The sequence below is a fragment of the Taudactylus pleione genome, unplaced genomic scaffold (assembly GCF_031769625.1).
Source record: "Taudactylus pleione unplaced genomic scaffold, aTauple2 ptg000100l, whole genome shotgun sequence".
In the NCBI taxonomy this organism is placed as follows: Eukaryota; Metazoa; Chordata; class Amphibia; order Anura; family Myobatrachidae; genus Taudactylus; species Taudactylus pleione.
The window spans coordinates 12,304,445-12,326,854 of NW_028284502.1; the positions used below are offsets into that span (position 1 = coordinate 12,304,445).

At 37.1% G+C, this 22,410-nt stretch overlaps 1 protein-coding gene across 5 annotated transcripts in view; it reads right to left on the reverse strand.

The window, feature by feature from the left end:
- The window catches only part of PAX6 (paired box 6), a 35,362-nt gene extending 13,738 nt beyond the window's left edge, over positions 1-21,624 (reverse strand). For 2 of the 5 annotated variants that reach the window (XM_088470432.1, XM_088470430.1), the window contains exons 1-6: positions 14,910-15,357; positions 12,114-12,173; positions 11,832-11,886; positions 8,547-8,677; positions 7,601-7,816; positions 6,662-6,827 (exon numbers count right to left, since the gene is read on the reverse strand). In XM_088470432.1, coding sequence (XP_088326558.1) covers positions 6,662-6,827; positions 7,601-7,816; positions 8,547-8,677; positions 11,832-11,841 — 523 coding nt within the window. In that variant the 5' untranslated portion in view covers positions 11,842-11,886; positions 12,114-12,173; positions 14,910-15,357. Of the gene's footprint in view, positions 1-6,661; positions 6,828-7,600; positions 7,817-7,907; positions 7,950-8,546; positions 8,678-11,831; positions 11,887-12,113; positions 12,174-14,909; positions 15,358-21,519 lie in introns of those variants that run through there. The other 3 variants (XM_088470428.1, XM_088470429.1, XM_088470431.1) reach the window with 3 other exon arrangements.
- Between the last annotated feature and the right edge of the window lie 786 nt (positions 21,625-22,410).

A 22,410-nucleotide genomic window follows, 5' to 3' on the forward strand; every position in this document is an offset into this window, starting at 1 on the left:
ATATATATATATATATATATATATATATATACACACACACACACACACATTCATACATAGATTTATATACACACATACATAGATTTATATATACACACACATTCATACATAGATTAATATATATATATATATATATATATATATATATACACACACATACTCACATATGTATATACATATATATACACATATATTTATATACACACATACATACATATATTTATATATACATATATATGCACTCACATATACACACATAGTTTTATATATATATATATATATTTATATATATATATATATATACATACTTACATGTATACACACACAGATGTATATATATACATATGTTTATATATATACACACATACATAGATTTATATTTATATATATATATACACATACATGTATACACATATATATATATATATATATATATATATATACATACACACATACATCTATATATATACACACACACACATATACATATATATATATATATATATATATATATAGGCAAACGCATGGGGGTTTTACACACATCCCCATCATATCATTGGTTGCAGTACAAGGATGCCATGAAATGTAGTGTATGAGAAAATACTTTACTAACCCCACTTTTGGTACCAGGGTGTTTGCATTGTTTTACCAGTTAATTAGTGTTTTAAAGGAAACCACCAACATTGTTTTTTTCACGGTAGATGATTAAGTGACACCAAAAGATCCTGGCCAGATAGTATTAATGGCTGGCTACATACATGCACGTTGTATGACACATAGAACGGGCCCAGCATTGACTCTGTCCGCACGGGATGTTAGAGTTTGGGTTTGCAGGGTCCCAATGCTGCTCCAGTGACCTGAGGCGCTCTGTGCTGTGAGAGGGTGAGGATGGGGCAGAGATGCCAGGAGAATGGCTGACACTCACTATAAGGATCACACTGATGGGACTAGTCAGGCACATACAGGCGGGAGCCCCACTTCCCAGCTCACACTCCTTCTTATATTGTATTTCTAATTGGCGAGTGGGGGCATATCGTGTCCAAGTGTCTCCTGTGAAACATTTCCACAGCTGCCCGCTCCAGCTAGACGCTTATTCATGTCGCCTTAATGAGAAACAAAACGATCTCTAATGAGCAATTACATAGCGACAGGATTGTTCCCACAACAAGTTCCAGACAGAAACATCCATTGTGGCAGATATTGGGCACATAGATATAAGGCAGGCACATAGATATAGGGCACATAGATATTGGGCATATAGATATTGGGCAGGCACATAGATATTGGGCATATAGATATTGGGCAGGCACCAACAAATAGGGAACATAGATATTGGGCAGGCACATAGATATAGGGCATATAGATATTGGACAGGCATATAGATATTGGTCAGGCACATATATATGGCATATAGATATTGGGCAGACATATAGATAGTGGGCATATAGATATTGGGCAGGCACATATATATTAGGCATATAGATATTGAGCAGGCACATAGGTATTGGACATATAGATATTGGGCAGGCACATAGATTTTGGGCAGGCACATAGATATAGGGCACATAGATATAGGGCAGGCACAACGATATTGGGCACATAGATATTGGATATATAGATATAGGGCAGGCACATATATATAAAGCACATAAATATTGGGCAGGCACATATAAATATAGGGCACATATATATTGGGCAGGCACATATAGATATAGGGTACATAGATATTGGGCATATAAATATTGGTCGGGCACATAGATATTGGCTAGGCACATAGTTATAGGGCACATAGATATTGGCCAGGCACATAGATGTAGGGCAGGCACATATATATAGGGCACATACAGTAGATATTGGCCAGGCACATAGATATAGGGAAGGCACATAGATATAGGGCAGGCACATAGATGTAGGGCACATATATATAGGCTAGGCACATAGCTATAGGGCACATAGATATAGGGCACATAGATATAGAGCAGGCACATAGATTTAGGGCAGACACATAGCTATAGGGCAGGCACATAGATATTGGCCAGGCAAATAGCTATAGGGCAGGCATGTAGATTTAGGGCAGGTACATAGATTTAGGGCACATATATATAGGGCAAGCACATAGATATTGGCCAGGCATATATATATAGGGCACATAGCTAAAGGGCAGGCACATAGATTGGACAGGCACATAAACATTGGCCAGGCACATAGATATAGGGCAAGCACATAGATATTGGCCAGGCACATAGATATAAGGCAAGCACATAGATATTGGCCAGGCTATAGATATAGGGCACATAGATATTGGACAGGCACATAGATATAGGCTAGACACATAGATATAGGGCAGGCACATAGATGTAGGACAGGCACATAGATGTAGGGCACATAGATATAGGGCATGCACATATATATAGATATTGGCCAGGCACATAGATATACGGCAGGCACATAGATATAGACTAGGCACATAGATATTGGCTAGGAACATAGATATTGGCTAGGCACATAGATATAGGGCAGGAACATAGATATAGGGCACATAGATATAGGGCAAGCACATAGATGTAGGGCACATATATATAGGGCAGGCACATAGATATAGGGCAGGCACATAGATATGGCTAGGCACATCACTATAGGGCAAGCACATAGATATAGGGCACATAGATATTTGGCAGGCACATAGATATAGGACAGGCACATAGATATAGGCTAGGCACATAGATATAGGGCAGGCACATAGATGTAAGGACAGGCACATAGATATAGGCCAGGCACATAGATATAGGGCAGGCACATAGATATAGGGCAGGCACATAGATATAGGGCACATAGATATAGGGCAAGCACATAGATATAGGGCAAGCACATAGATATAGGGCAGGCACATAAATATAGGGCAAGCACATAGATGTAGGGCACATAGATATAGGGCAGGCACATAGATATAGGGCAGGCACATAGATATTGGCTAGGCGCATCACTATAGGGCAAGCACATAGATGTAGGGCACATAGATATAGGACAGGCCCATAGATATAGGGCAGGCACATAGATATAGGACAGGCCCATAGATATTGGCTAGCCACATCACTATAAGGCAGGCACATAGATATTGGCCAGGCGCATCACTATAGGACAGGCCCATAGATATAGGGCACATAGATATAGGCTAGCCACATCACTATAGGGCAAGCACATAGATATAGGGCACATTGATATAGGGATATTATATGAGGAGAAAAAATTGCGCAGTAAACCAATGATATGCAGCTTACTTCCTCACAGAAAAAAGGTTATACACCATAACCTGTAACCATAGAAACATAGATATAGGACAGGCCCATAGATATAGGACAGGCCCATAGATATAGGGCAGGCACATAGATATAAGGCAGGCACATAGATATTGGCTATGCACATCACTATAGGGCAGGCATATAGATATAGGGCAGGCACGTGGCAAATAGATATAGGGCAGGCACATAGATGTAGGGCACATAGATGTAGGGCCCATAGGTATAGGGCACATAATTATAGGTCAGGCACATAGCTATAGGGCAGGCACATAGCTATAGGGCAGGCACATAGATATTGGCCAGGCACATAGATATAGGGCAGGCACATAGATATAGGACAGGCCCATAGATATAGGGCAGGCACATAGATATAAGGCAGGCACATAGATATTGGCTAGCCACATCACTATAAGGCAGGCACATAGATATTGGCTAGGCACATCACTATAGGGCAGGCATATAGATATAGGGCAGGCACATGGCAAATAGATATAGGGCAGGCACATAGATGTAGGGCACATAGGTATAGGGCACATAGCTATAGGTCAGGCACATAGCTATAGGGCTGGCACATAGCTATAGGGCAGGAACATAGATATTGGCCACAATGACCATAAAGCAGGCTTTGCCCTAGCACCTAGTACGGAGTTAGCAACCAGGGCTGAGGAGAATGTGCTTAGTACATGTGGGTATGGGAAGAAGCGTAACCTCCTCCACGCCGTCTATTGTCATCTATTTAGTATGACATACATAAGAAAAAATACTCACTGGTGAAAACAATTACCCTCATTGTATCCTTCACTTCCCATAGCTTCACCCTGCCACCACCTCAGGGGCAACACACTCAGTGCTCTGCTCAGGATATAATGCCAGCCAGAAGCACTGCGCCACAAACAATCACATGTCCATATTTATCCATCATTTATTGTTACAGAAATGTTCTGCGCCATATGTACTATATAGAAAATATGCGCTATGGTTACTACAATAACTGTACTATGCTAGCGGCATTGTAATGTGAATGCTAAGCTTCCGTTAATAAATATATATATATATATATATATATATATATATATATATATATAAATATATATATAGTTCTGAAGTTAAAATTGCGCCATAAATGCTGTATAGAAATATTGCGCTATAGTTACTATAATATATTATAAATCTACACCATATACTGAGCTTAAAGTCATGTAATGTAATTACTGCGCTATATGTAGCTATAGAAACACTACGCTACAGTTACTGCAATATAATTACTGCGTTAAAATGTATTGCCATTGGAATGCTGCGCCATAAATCCTGTTTTATACACACTGCGCTGCATGTTTTAACCATAGGTACTACCACGTAAATAATGCGCCACATATTTGCGTCACCTGTTGTTTAAATACTGCGTCTGAGTTCCGCTATAATACTGCGACCCTCTCTCTCTCTCTCTCTCTCTCTCTCTCTCTCTCTCTCTCTCTCTCTCGATACTGCCCTTTATATAATACCCAACAATCTGTAGTTACTGCCATGTATATAATTCCCGGCTTTCTATACTTACTGCCCTATATATATTGCCCGACATTCTATAGTTACTGCCCTGTATATAATTCCCGTCTTTCTATACTTGCTGCCCTGTATATATTGCCCGGCATTCTATAGTTACTGCCCTATATATATTGCCCGACATTCTATAGTTACTGCCCTGTATATAATTCCCGTCTTTCTATACTTGCTGCCCTGTATATATTGCCCGGCATTCTATAGTTACTGCCCTATATATATTGCCCGACATTCTATAGTTACTGCCCTGTATATAATTCCCGTCTTTCTATACTTGCTGCCCTGTATATATTGCCCGGCATTCTATAGTTACTGTCCTGTATATATTGCCCGATATTCTATAGTTACTGCCCTGTATATAATGCACAGCAATCTGTAGTTACTGCCCTGTATATAATGTCTAACAATGTGTAGTTACTGCCCTATATGTAATGCCCAACAATCATATAATGCCCAACAATCGGTAGTTCCTGCCCTGTATATAATGCCCAAAAATCATATAATGCCCAACAATCTGTAGTTACTGCCCTGTATATAATGCCCAACAATCATATAATGCCCAACAATGTGTAGTTACTGTCCTGTATGTAATGTCCAACAATCTGTAGTTACTGCCCTTTATATAATGCCCAACGATGTGTAGTTACTGCTCTCTATATAATGTCCAACAATCTGTAGTTACTACCCTGTATATAATGACCAACAATCTGGAGTTACTGCCCTGTATATAATGGCCAACAATCATATAATGCCCAACATTCTGTAGTTATTGACACTTATTGCTTTGTATATAATACCCTACATTTTGTACTTACTGCTCTGTATATGATGGAAATCAGTGAATATACATACTGTATATGATGAAATCAGTGAATATACATACTGTATATGATGAAATCAGTGAATATACATACTGTATATGATGAAAATCAGTGAATATACATACTGTATATGATGAAATCAGTGAATATACATACTGTATATGATGAAATCAGTGAATATACATACTGTATATGATGGAAATCAGTGAATATACATACTGTATATGATGAAAATCAGTGAATATACATACTGTATATGATGGAAATCAGTGAATATACATACTGTATATGATGAAATCAGTGAATATACATACTGTATATGATGAAAATCAGTGAATATACATACTGTATATGATGGAAATTAGTGAATATACATACTGTATATGATGGAAATCAGTGAATATACATACTGTATATGATGGAAATCAGTGAATATACATACTGTATATGATGAAATCAGTGAATATACATACTGTATATGATGAAAATCAGTGAATATACATACTGTATATGATGAAAATCAGTGAATATACATACTGTATATGATGGAAATCAGTGAATATACATACTGTATATGATGGAAATTAGTGAATATACATACTGTATATGATGGAAATCAGTGAATATACATACTGTATCAGACCTGTAAGCTTGGGAACGCTATAATATTAAGTGTGCTTTGTAAATTCTCCACAAGCGACACTAATAACAAAGACTCACAAAATAACCAAGAAACATCCAATATAAATACATCACAGCTAGTAATGTACAAACATAACACAGCGTCACCCTGACTGCAACAAAGCCTGGGGCATACGTACACCCTAGTACATGCTCCTATGCATATGGCAAATTTGCAATTAATGTTGTTAAATGTCAAAATATTACAATAAACCAATAAAAGTATATTTATTTTAAAGCAAATAAAGAAAAAACAAAAACAGCTATTCTATTAATGACAGTAAACCTGCATCTTAGACTTACCTTGTGCAGGCTGGCCTGGCACTGATGTACCCGGGTACCACCCGGGCCGGGTCCCCCAAGTCCCTGTCTGTCCGTTCAGCATCCTCAGCTTGTCATACATGCCATCTGCGCCCATCTGTTGCTTCTCGCTAGCCAGGTTGCGAAGCACTCTGTTTATTGACGATACCTGCAAGACAAAAAATGCCATTCTTCCAGTCAAATCGCGATAGTACACGATATAAGTGATACAAAAAAAAAATATATAAAAATAAAATAAATATATATATATATATGACTCCACACTCTGGCACTCACTGGATATATATAATAGTGATTCGGGTGCCCTCCATAATGACCTCCAATACTGGAACCACTACAATATAAAACATCCATAGGCGGCACTCCATAGAAAAAAGTACACAACTCATATAGCTGTAGAAGCCGACGTTTCAGCGCCTTTTAGTAAAAACTAAGCTTGATAAAAGCGCCAATAAAGGCGCTGAAACGTCGCTTTCTACAGCTATATAAGTTGTGTACATTTTTTCTATGGAGTGCCGCCTATGATATATATATATATATATATATATATATATATATATATATATATAACCTGTAGTATTACACCCATTAAATATACAGTGTGTGAGTGTGTTTACTCAATTTCTCTACGACAGAAAGCTCTGTGCTAATCAAATACCCTCTAGTTCTGGAAGCTTAGTGATAAAATTAACAATTATTGTGCTTAATATGTCATGTTTTAACACGTGCAGTTACTTGTTTGTATCATTATTATTAATTATAATAATAATAATAATTATAATAATAATAATAATAATAATAATAATAATAATAATAATAATTATTATTATTATTATTATTATTTGTAATCGAATCAACGCCAACGCATATGCGCCAATCTGTTTGGCGCAGGGAGTATTTCTCCAACCAGAGGTGACTTACACTGGGAATATTGTCGTTGGTGCAGACGCCTTCGGACAGCAATCTGTCCCTTATCTCCCAGGCAAAGATGGAGGGGCACTCTCGCTTATACTGGGCTATTTTGCTAACCACCTCTGGCGTGGCCACCCTCGGCTTGCTACCCCCGATTGCCCTGGGTCTGATGGAGCCCGTCTCGTAATATCTCCCTAATATCTTACTCACACAGCCGTTAGACACCTGCATGGAGAAACAACGACAAATCACATTATTAATAATTTCAAGACAATGGTACAATTTTATAGTAGGCATTAAACAATGACAAGCTTACGTTTTGACTATCCAGCACTTGGAGTTTTGCATCTGCATGGCTCTATAATACAAAAATATACCTTAAATGGTATGAGAACTTATGTCTTCCTTATAGTTACATTTGTGGCCCTATAAATCCTAGGTCTAGATCAGATCAGTAGAAAACAATTATTTATTTTTTTTGTGCCAAATCTAAATATTATTATTTATTATTTATTATTATTTTCGGATTGGAAGATGCCTCTAGAGCTTTACACTGAATGATAAACTAGAACTCACGTGCATTGCCCTAATTAAATTTAATTCCATAGTGCAGGAAAAACGTATATAAAATAGATACAAGTTCTATAAGAGCCAAAACATGAGTATATAAATATATATATACTTCCAGGGGCAAAAGGAGAACAAAAATAAAGTATGCTAGTTATTATTTGAACTAAGTGGCGTGTTTTAAACATGCCAAAGTGTCATTACTATTATTAGGGGTCTGGAGCTACATGTCAGCTTTCTGTAGAATAGTCCTTTAAGCAGATGAATTCTATATTAATACGCTGGAGCGGAGCTTATTTTGGTAGAGGGACAGTATAGTAACAGATGGGTATAGGACATTGTAACCAGAGCCTTTAGGAGCAGTTGGAAGGCAAAGGAGCCTTTTCACCTGCAGGATTCTTGAGATATCACAGGGTCTTGCTCCACTGTGAGCCAGCTCCACTATCTTCTGCCTTGTAGAGTCTGGTAAGGGTCTACCGTTTACAAACACGCCACCAAGTTGATTAACGCCGCTGTGACCTGGGAACAAAACACAGTGACAACTGCATTACTCCGAGAGACCCCCAAATAGCCATCTATAAGGTGTGATAGTGGGGGTGCCAACTTCTCCTATCACCGCATTTTTTTTTATATTGTGCGTATATTATTAATAGGGTGCACATAATATAGAGCAAATATTATATATACATATATACATACACTACACTGTACGTCCTACCCTGGAAACACTTCTGGCAAATCAGTGCAAGTGCTCGAAATCTCTGTGCAAAAGTTTCATCCATTTAAATAACAATCTGCTATTGGGGGGGATGATTTTGGGCACCGATCGTCCCCTCCATACAACCCACAGGCACAAAAATCATTAATTCAACAATATGTAAAACAGCAAAATTATATATATATCTATATCAGATAATCCTCATATATGTCCTTGTCTGTCTGGAGCATAAAAAGATGGAAATAGATAAATAAATAAATAAATATCACTTCTAATCAAAAACAGCCAATTACACCAGCCAAATAAATAGCCCAATCTGTATTCTGTTGCAGTGACTTCATAACCCACAAACACACACAAACGAAATGCTCTAATGTAATCAACATTCCAGCTATAGGACCAAAATCATTTTCTATGCAAATAAAGTCAAAGTCAATAACTGCACTAAAAAAAAAAAAAAAATCTTTAAAGATCACTGCAAATCCACAGCTACTCTACTGAAGAAGTCTCATAAATACCATCAGCTTCCTCTTCAGACATTGCCTTGCGCTCCCATTCCTTTCTGCTGAGATATTAGGAGCTAGTTCATTAAAAAATCCCCAAACCTGAAGTCTCAGCACAGACAGTTCCCCTGAAGATGTGCTCTCCTCAGCTTGCAGACTACTGATAAATCGACTTGCAGGAGGCTCTCGCTTCTTAGCAATAAATAAGCACCAAATATAGAAGAGGGGGAAACTATGATGAGTCTTTCTGACATTTGTCTTTAAAATAAAGCTAGCTGCACGTCAAGTTTGAGCTTAATTTCTGGAAATAGGCGGAAGTCGCCCTGGATCATGCATGGGAGGCTAATTGAAAAGATCGTTTGAAGTACTTGTGGCAGACATGTCACTTTATGACAGTGCTCTGCTTTTGAAAATTGCATCGTCAGGACAAATGGTACTATGATAAAAACGACCCTTTCTATTCGGATTTGGAGACCACTTAGACTAGAGATAAGGCTCCAACTAGTTACTCCAAGGGAAGCCACGTTTTTCTTTTACAGCTAACCAAGAGGGTGTGTGGTCACTAGTGTTGGGGGACTGCTACCTGCTACCAGGATATATATATATATATTTTTATTTGTAAGGCACCCCACACCACAACATAAAGGCATAATCTCATCTCCTGCAGAATACTCATTAATCCTTGTCTAGATATCAAGTTCCTGAACCAAATAAAGGCACCCCCCCCCTATTGTTTCCACCCTCATCCAACTCAACAACCTTTTACTAGATCAACAAATCTCCAGTGTTATTTAACATACGAGACCTACAGGAACATTTACAGTAGATCCCAAGAGGCCTTAGAGTAGCCCCTTCCATAGATCTGTCTACAATACAAATTCGACTTATCGAGATTTTATATTCTTGCGGAGATCTGTCCGAGACAGCCCCATCCCCTTCAGGAATGTCCTTTGTAAAGGCCATTTATCAACTTTAAAAAAATGACACTGACAATGGGGAAAACTTAAATAAATTTCACTTAAAAGGTTAAAGCCTTAATCATGATCTGATTTCCCTAGGGAGGACTGAGGGCTTCGGTCTGTGGCAATCATTAGCCACTCCTAGGCAGCTAATAAGAAAGCATATGGTGTTGATTTGGACTCCCTGATTTTTATACACCCAGGAATTGAGGATACAAAAGCTATAGAGAGCCACTCGTGACCTTTACACGAGCCCCGAAATAAATAAATAAAAAGGCTCATCCGCTAAAGGGTTCTTTAAATTTGCAGAACAGATCACCAAGTCATCCTGCAATGGCATCCTAGGCAATATCAACACAGATCCCACTATTAATGCACCCTTATAGGTCACCCCTCGTATAAGACATACAAATTGCTTGGAAATTCCCTATATTAGATCATTAACACGTCCTGCGCCATAGGTTCAGCATCATATGAAATGCATTAAGTGACACTTGGTCAGGTGCATGGGCAAACACCAGTTTTTACGCTGTTCATTATATGTATAATTAATAAGTCAATAAAAGTACATAACATTGATAAAATAAAAAGAGCAACACAGATTCCAAATATATTTAATGCCAAAACATATCTGGTGCACATATTTATCTAAAATATAATATTCAACTAACAGAACCAAGCGATTGGGTTTATAATTAGCAAAATAACTGATTAGCTGTAATCAAATATTAAAGCGCTGCTGATTATATGGCGAGCAGCACATTGTATGCATAGAGGAAAATATATATACAAAATATATTTCACCTTAAATCCGAACTGTCACTGTCAGGTCAATTAGACATTGATAACAATTGTACCAATTGTAAAATATCTATTTTCTCCAGACTAAAATAGCGCTTTAATAACTTTGGAAGACGTTTTTTTTATCTTCAGTGCAAGTTTTAGGCAAGCTTAAAAGTCACCAAGAAAAAGTACGCAAAAGAAACAACCAGAAAAGTAAATTTTACACAGGAAATAAGTGATAATAATTCTTCGCAACCAGTTACCTAATAACCGAATCGTGTATAATCCACTGGCATAATAATGATACATTTCCATTTCAATAACCCTTGGAAGTGCGTCTAGCAGTGCAACAAGAGCAGTGCTAATAATGATAGCATTTGCCAAAGTCTTCCTTGCACACAAAAAAACTCCAAACAAATAAAAATGTATGACCCAATTTTAAATGCAGACTCATAAAAAAACAAAATAAAAAATAAACAAAAAGAAACAGCTTAAGATGAATACCCCTGCAACCACCTTACTAACCATTGTAAATAACTGGGACAATTTAGCAAAAGTCCCCTAACAAGCGCTCTATAAAATATTAGAGGGTCATAAAATAAATCACCCAGTTTAATTGATTGATGTCTCTCAGATAAACAAAAGAGTGATAGAATTTGACTTGGAAAGACCGGGATTTATTTCACAGTGATTTAAAGAACATTACTTACTGTTCTGCATGTTGACGGTTCGCAATAAATTCCCACGTGGTTGCTCTACGGAATTCTATTAATAAATAAACAGATTTTCCTATTAATTAAGGGACAGCTCTTAAAAGGCCCGTTTCCCCACGAGTATCTGATCGTTTTGCTGTTATCTCACCATCTAATGTGAAATATAGAATTGTATATATATTTTACAATTTACGTAAATTCTATAAATGGGGACTAACGTTTAAAAGGCAATAAATAAATAAAATAAATAAATAAATAAAAATATTTAGCAAAACTTGCCTGATAGTGGCGATTCCTCTCTCAAAAGAAGTGCGCAGTCCAGCATCTAGTATTCTCCCTCTACAATAAACAATAGGTGAGTTAGGTTTACTATTAATGAGAATTATAATATATCGTATTTTTTATGTTTTTTTTCTTCTTCTTCACACAAGCACAACCTCAAATCCCATTACACTTTAATTACTATTGAAAATGTTTTTTTTTCCCAAGGCATCAGCTTACCAATTGCTTTATTTCCAAACTACCTCCGCCCTCCCCCCTTCCCTTCCTAAAAATGAGCAACTCTGGAACTGCATCAATAATATGTTTAAGATTTCAATATTTTCGGAGGAAAAAAAAATTACAGGGCAAAGTGTTACCATAGAAACAAGAGTCATGCCTACTAATTACATATGGAGTTAAGAATAACAGCTGGGCAACAAAAAAGTGTTGATGTTTTTTTTTTATGGAAGTCTAAATTACATTTTTCTGCGTATCTTTTTAGACTTTTTTTTTTCTCTACCCTATTTCGGTTTGGCTGTTTAGCTCTTACATATCTGGACTGTACATTGACACACGCTGTATATCTCGCCTCGGTGCTCTAAAAGTAAAATCAGGAGGGGGTGAGGCCACTTAACAAAGCCCATTCTGCAATTCTACCCAAACCAAAGTCTCTCAAAGCCAAGGCAAAGAAAAAAAAAAAAAACTTTCCACATGCACCATTGCACTCAATAACTTACTTTTAATAAAAAAACAAAAATTAATTATCTTTGAGATCTGTATCTGTCCTGATGCAGTGAGGGGACCAGAAATTTAGCAAAAAAAACCCCAAAAAACAGCAATAGTAATTTCTTGGTATAATAATTTTTGGAAGGTAATTGTGTTACTGGTGCAAGTTGTTAGAGGGTTTGTAAAACCAAACAACAGCTCTGTGGGGCGCTCAATTGGCTAGAGACAATTACAAAAGAGGAGGTTTGGTAAAAAGGAAGAAAAAAAACCCCCAAGTAAAATAAAATAAAAAAGCTCAGAGATCTCACACTAAAATAGTAATTCTGTTTTGTTTTGTTTTTAAAAGTCTGCTTTGAATATTAATTGTTCTGATTAGGGGAAAATAAAAAATAAAAAAAATGAAATAAAAAAAAAATCCGCCTATTGATGTGTTTACTTATTATAACTGTATTTGAGGCATACGCTGCTAATATTTGTCGCAGTTTGCGGACAACCGGTAAATATTTACTGCGACTGTTATTAATAATGCAACAGTGTGTTCACAGTTTAATTCAGACCCATATTCCATCTCTATTATGTTCTCATTATATGCAGAAAGTCTGAAAAGCCAGTGGCTTGTGATGAAGACAGAGGCAAGACTTTCTCTGGGGTAACCAAGCATATCGCCCTGCCAGGGCCCTTATAGAGGACTAGCCAGAACACCACTAATCTCACTCATAATCCAGGGTGAACATGCAACATACAGTTTGCATTATGTCTGCTGAACTTAAGCAAACAGACACACCGGAAGCAAGATGTAACACCACATAGGTGTCACAAAATAATCATTGCACTTATTCTTAGTTATCCAGAAGTCCCTGCAGGGACCTAGAAGAGGAGTCATCTTTCTATGCGTTTATGCACTTTATATGGTAAAGTATATTTTGTAATTTACAGCAGGCCAGGCCTAGTGGCCACAGAACTAGATACATTTCATGTTTCCCAAAAGCATTCACTTTCATAACATTGTTTACTATGAGGGTTACAATGTAGCAATACTGAGGCGTCTGTAATAATAATAATAATAATAATAATAATAATAATAATAATAATAATAATAATAATAATAATAATAATAATTAATTTAAACACTACAATATAAACACTGGTTGACACGTGTAACAATATTTAATAATTAGACCAGTGTTGGCAACAGTGTAACAACTAAGCCTGTATCTTGTGTAAACTCATTAATACAAACATTAAAAACTTCAGTAATAATGATGCAAACACATAAACAAGCCGCGTCTTCCTTTAGCAGTGGAAAGAGTGGAATAATCGGTGCACACAGAATGAATACACTATGCTCATATCATCGTGTTGATTGCAAGACCCTCTACATAATAAATTCAAGGAAGGTTTATATCTTTGTCAGTGCAAGTCTACCCTAATGTTATATCAGATGAACATGGATATAGATCAACACTCCTAAAAAATACAATCACTATATAATATTAAATCACTGTTGAAATAAACCAGAATGGAGTCAGGTTAAATAGCTAAAAGTACTTCTAGATAACTTTAATATGAGATTAATGGTCTGCTAGGGGAGAGCTGTGTTTGGATGTTGAACCGATGTGTATAATCCAGAACAAATATTTGGGTCACTTAAACTGGATGACAAAGATGATACTGTCAGGCTGGGTCCCAACTCCAGCACCTTACACTGGGTATACAAGCGACGGGGTAGTCATGCAAGTACAAGGCTTTTATATACCACACAGCTTCGGAGCAAACACGGTACCATGAACACAGGCACACTCTGAGTATGAGTGTATATGTATATATATATATATATATATATATATATATTTACATACATACACATGTATATATATATACATATATACACACCATCAGAGAACCAAAACAGATTAACAAAAGTCCTCTTGCCAATCCTGTACTAATAACACAGCCAACAACACCACTGACACAAGCTAAAGTTTTCCAGTTGACTGGCAGGGACACAGAGTAATCTGTGCAGGGCAGCAGAAGTGTCCTACACCCCAGCAGCAGCCCCAGCCCACGCATGCCTGCCCTGGCACTCACCTGTAAGAGGCATCCTATGCTGTCAGGCTCCGCTGAGAAATTGGAGTGAGCACTGCTTCTTTCTTAATACCAAAAAAAAAATGAAAAAGCTAGCAGTTGTATGGAGAGCCCAGGAATGGAGCAGCTCTCTCCCAGGGACCAGCCTCGTTGTTGCTTCCTGAGGAGGAGACAGAGATTGACAATAAGAGGGTCTGTCAGTGGGTGCAGCAGGGAGTGGGTGAGAGCAGTGCACACAACCACAGTGCACACCTAGGCTGATGGCTGATGCTGCAAGTGTATGCATGTATGTATGCTTGCTCCCAGTGCCTCGCCTCCACTCTTCTTCACTGGCCCATTAGCAGAGGCTGACCTCTGTCATCATCTCCCAGTAACACACTTCCTCCTGCTCCTTCACCAGAGCGGGAAATGAGGCAGTGTATGGGGCTTGCTTTCAAACCCACTAATCACTCTAGACATGCAAATGAATTGCTTTCTCCACACACACAAAATATTGCTTTATGCAAAGCACAGGGGTAGCCCTGCAGATGCCTATTGGCTGATTACCCCCAGTGCATGCCACCATTGGCTCCTGTCTTTGAATATGAATACACTTGATTATTTTTTTCCACTCCACAGATTTTTTTTATGTGTGTGTCTGTGTACTGATTGACTATAACTATGGCTGTGTGTGTGCCAGTCACCCTCATACCATCTTTCTGAAGCAGATTCAAGGTTTGATGATTGGATTTTACTCACATCCCTCATTGTTTTCTGCACTTGTTGGAGGACTGGGACAAGGCTGCTCTACAACACAGGATGGATAACACGTAACCACCTACTCACTGACTACCCTGATCCACTAGAAGGTATCACTACCAAACAACTCCTGCTCGCCGGCTTCTGCAGTCCACGCTGTCACTGTAATTGTGTACTGCTCACAATGGGAATTAAATAATTTTCCTTGTAAGCAGCGTTTTATTGTAAGAGGCGATTTTGGATGTGAATGGGGGTGATTAGCATTTTCGAGAAAAAAAAAAAAAGCTTTAGATAACAATGGGGATAACCAAAATATCATTCAAATGTAAAGAGCATAAATATCTGTAAGACAGGCGCTTTGTAAGCTGTGACTTGCCCCAGGCCATCCAAGTACACTTTTTTTTTCTAAAGAAAATCAGGGCAAAAAGAAAATCAGGGGCAGAACACAGAAGAAAAACTCCATTTACAGTCAGTGTATTGGGCACTCCCGGGGAAAGTGTCCTCGGTGTCCTCAGCAAACATTCCCCAAACTTCTTCCACGTGTCCTTGTTGACTATAGGGTCTGTGTTTGTTTTACCTAAGACACCAGCAAACTAGGAGTCAATTTTACTTTTATGAGCAGATAATAAATGTCTCTAATCATCCTCAGTCTGGGAAGACACCTCTTGCCTGCAGGTGATGGAAGGATACCCAGTACATGTGGTAATGTATACATATATATATATATATATATATATATAGATGGCACTTTATTAGTTTATACAGACAAGAGGCACAAAGATTAAACCACGAAATTAGCAGAATAACCACACAGCATGAGTTTAGTTTTCTGTTCCTCAAGCCATATATATATATATATATATATATATATATATACACACATACACATATGTATGTATGAAGGCGCATATATAATATATATGGTGTGTTTATATATGCGCCTTCATACATACATATATATATATATATATATACACACACACATACACATATGTATGTATGTATGTATGAAGACGCATATATAATATATATATGGTGTGTTTATATATGCGCCTTCATATATATATATATATATATATATATATATATACATACACACATACACTGGTGCTACTATTGATAGTCCGTGGTACTTTGCGTTTTGTACTTTTTTTTTCCCCTATAACTTTTTGAAAAGAAATAAAGTTCCTGGCTCAGAAAGCAGCTCTGCCTTGACTAACGTGAAGGTGTCAGCAATCGAGGCAAGTAAGTAAATGCTTTTATATTGTGACCACACACCAGAAAGTACATTGGTCCTAGGGAACACTTATAACACCTCAGTACACTCCAAAGACACCCAGGGCCGCTGGTTGTAAGGTTATATTGAACGTACCAGCTGGAACTCTCTGGTTCCCTTAATTGTTACTGTCAGAAGTTTTGAACCAATGACATAAAAAAATAAATAAATAAATAAAACAAAATACAGCTAACAATCCTACAGGAGGAGACTGGGGTGGTGGGGAAGCGGGGTTTGGGCGCGCAGAGGGGGGAAATGAAGTATTAGATTGGTACACTTGACTTTTCTTGACATGTGAAAGTGTTAAAAGTCACAGCTCATCAATAAAGTAGCTGACAAGCATTGCATTCTTATATAAAGTACAATAGGGAGACAAACGACTCTGCCAGAGAGTTTGCATGTTAGTGAAAGGACCCCTCAATGGGAGCTGGATAATGAGCTGCCTGCCTGTCACTCCCTGTCCTCTTGCGGCCTACACAGAGCCTCTCTGCCCGTCAGCTCCATGCAGTGCCCCTTACAGTCCCCTCTATGCAAATACACTCAGCCATCTATAGCATGCTAGCAGATCTTTACTCCACAATAGTCAGCCCCTCTGTGTCCTACACCCAGTGCAAGATGATATATCCTATTCTCTGCTGCAGAATAATCTGCTGTGCCACAGGCCTCTAGCTAATATTTACTTTGTGTACAGTGAGGGTACAGAATAACTCACCCACTGCTAAACATCAAAGACATAATATATCCATACATCTTGCGCAAAGTGCAGATCGTCAGCCACTGTGGAACTACAGACTCTGCCAGGGAGGGCAGGCTGGGACTTGTAGTTCTACAACAGCTACCCAGCTGCATACTATCATGAAAAGCAAGCGCCCTTTGTACTGTACATTAGGGACTTTTTCCTATCATTGCAGTGAAAAATAAAGCTTCTGGTTTTTGCAGTTATTCTTTGGTCTAAAAAACAGCTTTTAACATATTGGCACCGGATCTGGAAGTTTTCGACAGCCCCGTTTAGCAGAATAAAGGGTTAATGGCCATGATGACTGCACAATGTACTTAGCTGAAGGGAAATTATACAAACCTGGCACAGAGGTCACCTCCTCCTGTAATGTAAATTCATGACTGTGTATTTTATAGCACATTGGACAAATGGAAAAAAAAAATCAATACAAAACGGATATTATTCTCGATTTACGAAGTGACTTGCAGCTTGAGAGGTGCAACTGGAACCCCTTGGTCCAGGAGCTTGCAATCCTATCTGCAGTAACCGTCCTTTTGTTTTTGTTTTGTTTTTAGCTCTTCTCTCCGGGAAAATACTGGTGGTAACTCTCTCCCAAGCTCACAATAAATGGTCGAGTCACGTTTCCCAGGCAAATATAAAGTTTTTTTCCCCCTCCTTATTAATCACCTCTCAATTAGCAACTGTTGGGATTAAAACCAACTAATGCCTCTCTCTCTCTCCTTCAGTCGTGTTCCTATTTCTCCCTGAGGCAGAGTGGTCTTTGTGTACCCTCCCAAAAGAAAAAAAAAAAAAGTTTTAGTTAAAAAAAAAAAAAAAAAAAAAGAGAACGAAAAAGGGGGAGGGCCCCAATGAATGCAGGTGACGTCACACTAATGGAGGCAATGGCAGGGGGCTGAGCTGTGTCAGTGGTGCTTACAAAAGGTGAGTGCTCCGGGCTCCTATCTGTATCATTTCATCAGTGGGTTTATTTATTTTCTAGGGCCATATAAAATTACTCATTTCGCCCAGACAAACTTCGCAAGGTGTTACTGTAGCAGATTGCTAGCTGTGCTCAGTACTGGGGGAAACAAGGTCAAAAAGTTTTTTTTTTTAATCTCTCCCAACAACCACAAATAGAATAAGTAAATCTAATAACACGTCACAAGACACTTCACAATATTTCCCATTAGTCTATATCAGTAAACATCGGAAATAATTGTATAATGAATACAATCATTGCACTATTCAAGTATTACTAATATTATTATTTTCTATAGATGTTTATTTTGTTTAACTAATATCTTAGATTTCGCCCAATTATTGTCGTTCTTTTATGATGTTTTCTAAAGACAACCTGTCAATTGTTTTATAACGCTGCAGCGTCTCCAAGCGTATTAAGAGTTTATTTTGTTACAATATTTATTATAGCATGTTTAAGACACTTTGGGGACATCATTACATTGATTGTTGTTATTTTAAGGAGTAGGTTTGATCCACACACAAGCTTTTGTTGCGAATCTTCGGAAATTATTAAGATTAATCGGTTCTGAATGTGTAATGTTGCAATTATGAATGCATATTAATGGATTGAAATGTCTTTAGTACTATGCTTAATAGTAATGTGGGGTTTATGTTTGCGTGGAAGTGATTCTTGTTTTTGCAGCAGTCCTAGGCACGTCTTGTTGTATTAATATCTGTTTTGCAAGTCACCTTTTTTAATACCCAGAAAAATGCTTTAAGTCCCCTTGTCCAGATCACTTTGAACTTAGTGAGAAACACCATTTCTGACGTGTTAGGTTGAAATGCATTTGCCTCTAGGATACCCAGTGACTATTTGTGTACACGGGGCGGTGTTTGAGGTCTGTAATGTTCAGGACACTGAGTTAAATGGAAAATCATCCTTTTAAACAAATACACACGAGTTCCTTGCAGTTTCAACTGAACATAACCACACAAATATACCTCATTATAATTATTTATTATAATTTTTGTATATATCTTTTTTTCATGACAGTGTAATTTTACACAGTTGTGACAGGGATTATTATTAATATTATTATTATTATTATTATTATTATTATTATTAATTAATAAAACTATTAAAACGTACATTTTAAAACTAGGAGAATGCTGTAAAAAATGACGTGACTTTAGAAAAAGATCATCTCATGCTGATGGGATATACTATTGATTAACACAAGCTGTTAAAAAAAGTCATGTTACACTATAATCTCTGTTAATCAAGCCTCTAAGCAGCTCAATGTGAGTTTTATTAGCGACTAGAGATCCCAGGCAGTAGATCAGATGAAACCTTTACACTTTTCATATCTGCTCCAGCTCCCTGCATGATATATATTCAATTAGAGGTCAATTTATTAAACAGTTTGTCCTCCTTGACATCAGGAATATGTGAGAGACGCCTAAATGTTGCAATAGCTAAGACGGGCAGCCTGATGTACAGGTTCCTGCGCTTTTTCTATACAAAAACAATCCAAAATGTTATAAAGTACAATTTTACTATTACTCCATGAATATAGCATATATGAATATATATCTTTTTGTCGTGTTTCTCATGTTAACTGTTTTCATGATGCAAGTGTTTGACTTCTCATAACCTAGAAAGATTGGTGGGACCAGAAGATGAATGGATTGGATTAAATTCTATAATATCTAACACCAATGATTGTATCAGTCTGATATGCATATGAAAAGCCTATCTAGTAGAGGTAATTAGGCTGCGATTTTTTCGCTGCATGACAGCTGGATACACATAATTTCAAATAAACATGTCTAATTAGGGAGGAGGGTCGATGGCGAATTCTATTTTTTTTTCTTAAATAGTCTCCACTATTTATCGGTTATATACATACATACATACATACATATATATATATATATATATATATATATATATATATATATATATATATATATATATATATATGTATGTATGTATAAAAAGAAATTCCCCATATTTTTTTCTTAGTTTCATAAAATAACAAAAAGGTAGCGATACAATTATTTCAGGTGGGCGATCAGTATTTTTTTTCTATTGCATTACATTTATTTTATTGTCAATAGAACCAATGCTAAGAAAAAACAATGCCTTTAATATTTAATAGTGTGTGACAGAATTAAGATGTAATGCATCGTTTATTTGCAGAGCAATGCATTATTTATAGACCTTTCAGGATTCTTTTTTGTGCTTTCTGGAGTTTGCTACTGATTCGTGCATGTTTTGTCCCAAATGCTGTGTTCTTATTCAGCAGGTAATAGAAAGAAGTTTTTTTATTTTATTTTTTTGCTTGAAACTCAATTTCCTTAAGTAAATTTTAAACCTGTCCCATCAGAAGCAGAGGAGGGTGTGAGCAGTTTAACTGTAACTTAATTCCCTATATTCTTAGGCAGTGCTAATCGCTAATTATAAGGTCTTCCGAAAAAAAGATCAAATCACACAGTGTAAGGATTTAAAATGCTCCCAAGTATGTGGATTCACATTCTTTCATTTCAACAGAAAACTTCCAACGAGTCAGACAAACCAGCTAAGTCATTTACTTTTATTGTATTTCCAAGGTAACGCTCTGAAAAGCCGAAAAGATTTTGCGCTTATGCACATATTTACGTCTATATCTCAGGTATAATTAATATACTCTGTATTGCTGCATCGCACTGGTATACTAAATAATCAGCTACATTCAGCTATATTAAGTAAAGGCACAAAACGTCAGCTCTGTAAGTTGCTGCTGTTTGGGAAGCAATCTATATAAGTACCCACAAAATGAAAACAAAAAGACTAAAATATCTCAACAAACAGGCAGATCAAAGAAAACAGATAGCAATGGATTAGCATTATTTACCAAAGTATTAACGCCAAATATTACCTGTTGCAGCCTGTGACCAGCAATTCACATAATCTGTTGATTCCAGCACATTTGCTTTCCTTGATAGCTGAAACTGGCAGGTTTGATCTTCAAATTCTACATAAGAATCTGCCACACAGTTTAAATGTCAGTGACAGAAAAAAAAGGTGGGTGTGTGTCTAGGCTTTAACTTTCCCTTAATATCAATGCCAACTCCGCCTTGATTGGCTGATGCGCAGCAGTGACGTCACAGGGAAAGTAGTTGATTCAATACTATCTATTAAGTGTGATATAGACAGCTAGGCCTGGTTTTTGTATGTTTTCAGAAAATGTATTGACTCACTATTATATTAATTATTATTATTATTATTATTATTATTATTATTATTATTAATACTATATTATTATTTATTTAGCAAATATTTAGTAGCGCAAGCAGAAACGAAAATTTTTATATAGGAAAATTATTTTTTTATAGCTCTGTAAAATGAAAAATGTTTTCTATGTATATACCTATATACTTCTACATTAACCTGGAAAGGGACAGAGCAAGACTAGATAAATTATATTTGTAATCCTTATTTTGATCCATGGTACCAGAACACACCATGTCCAGTTGTCTTCCACAAAACTAGATTGTGTGATTAAAGTGATTACATTTACTAATCGGCTCATATTTAAAAGTTATTGTAACATTATGAGTTTATTGTGTACCTCTTCCCCCCCCCCCCCCATATGGTTACCTGTTGCCGGATGAGTGGAACCACCTATATGATGTTGTAGTGTAGGGAGTAGTGTAGGGAGCACCCTGTCACTTGTGCATATTGCAGCTTCCTACCGGGAGTTCGGCACGATGAAGCCTCAGGTGTGATCCGTGCACACTGGGTAGATAGATAGTGTATACAGCTATAG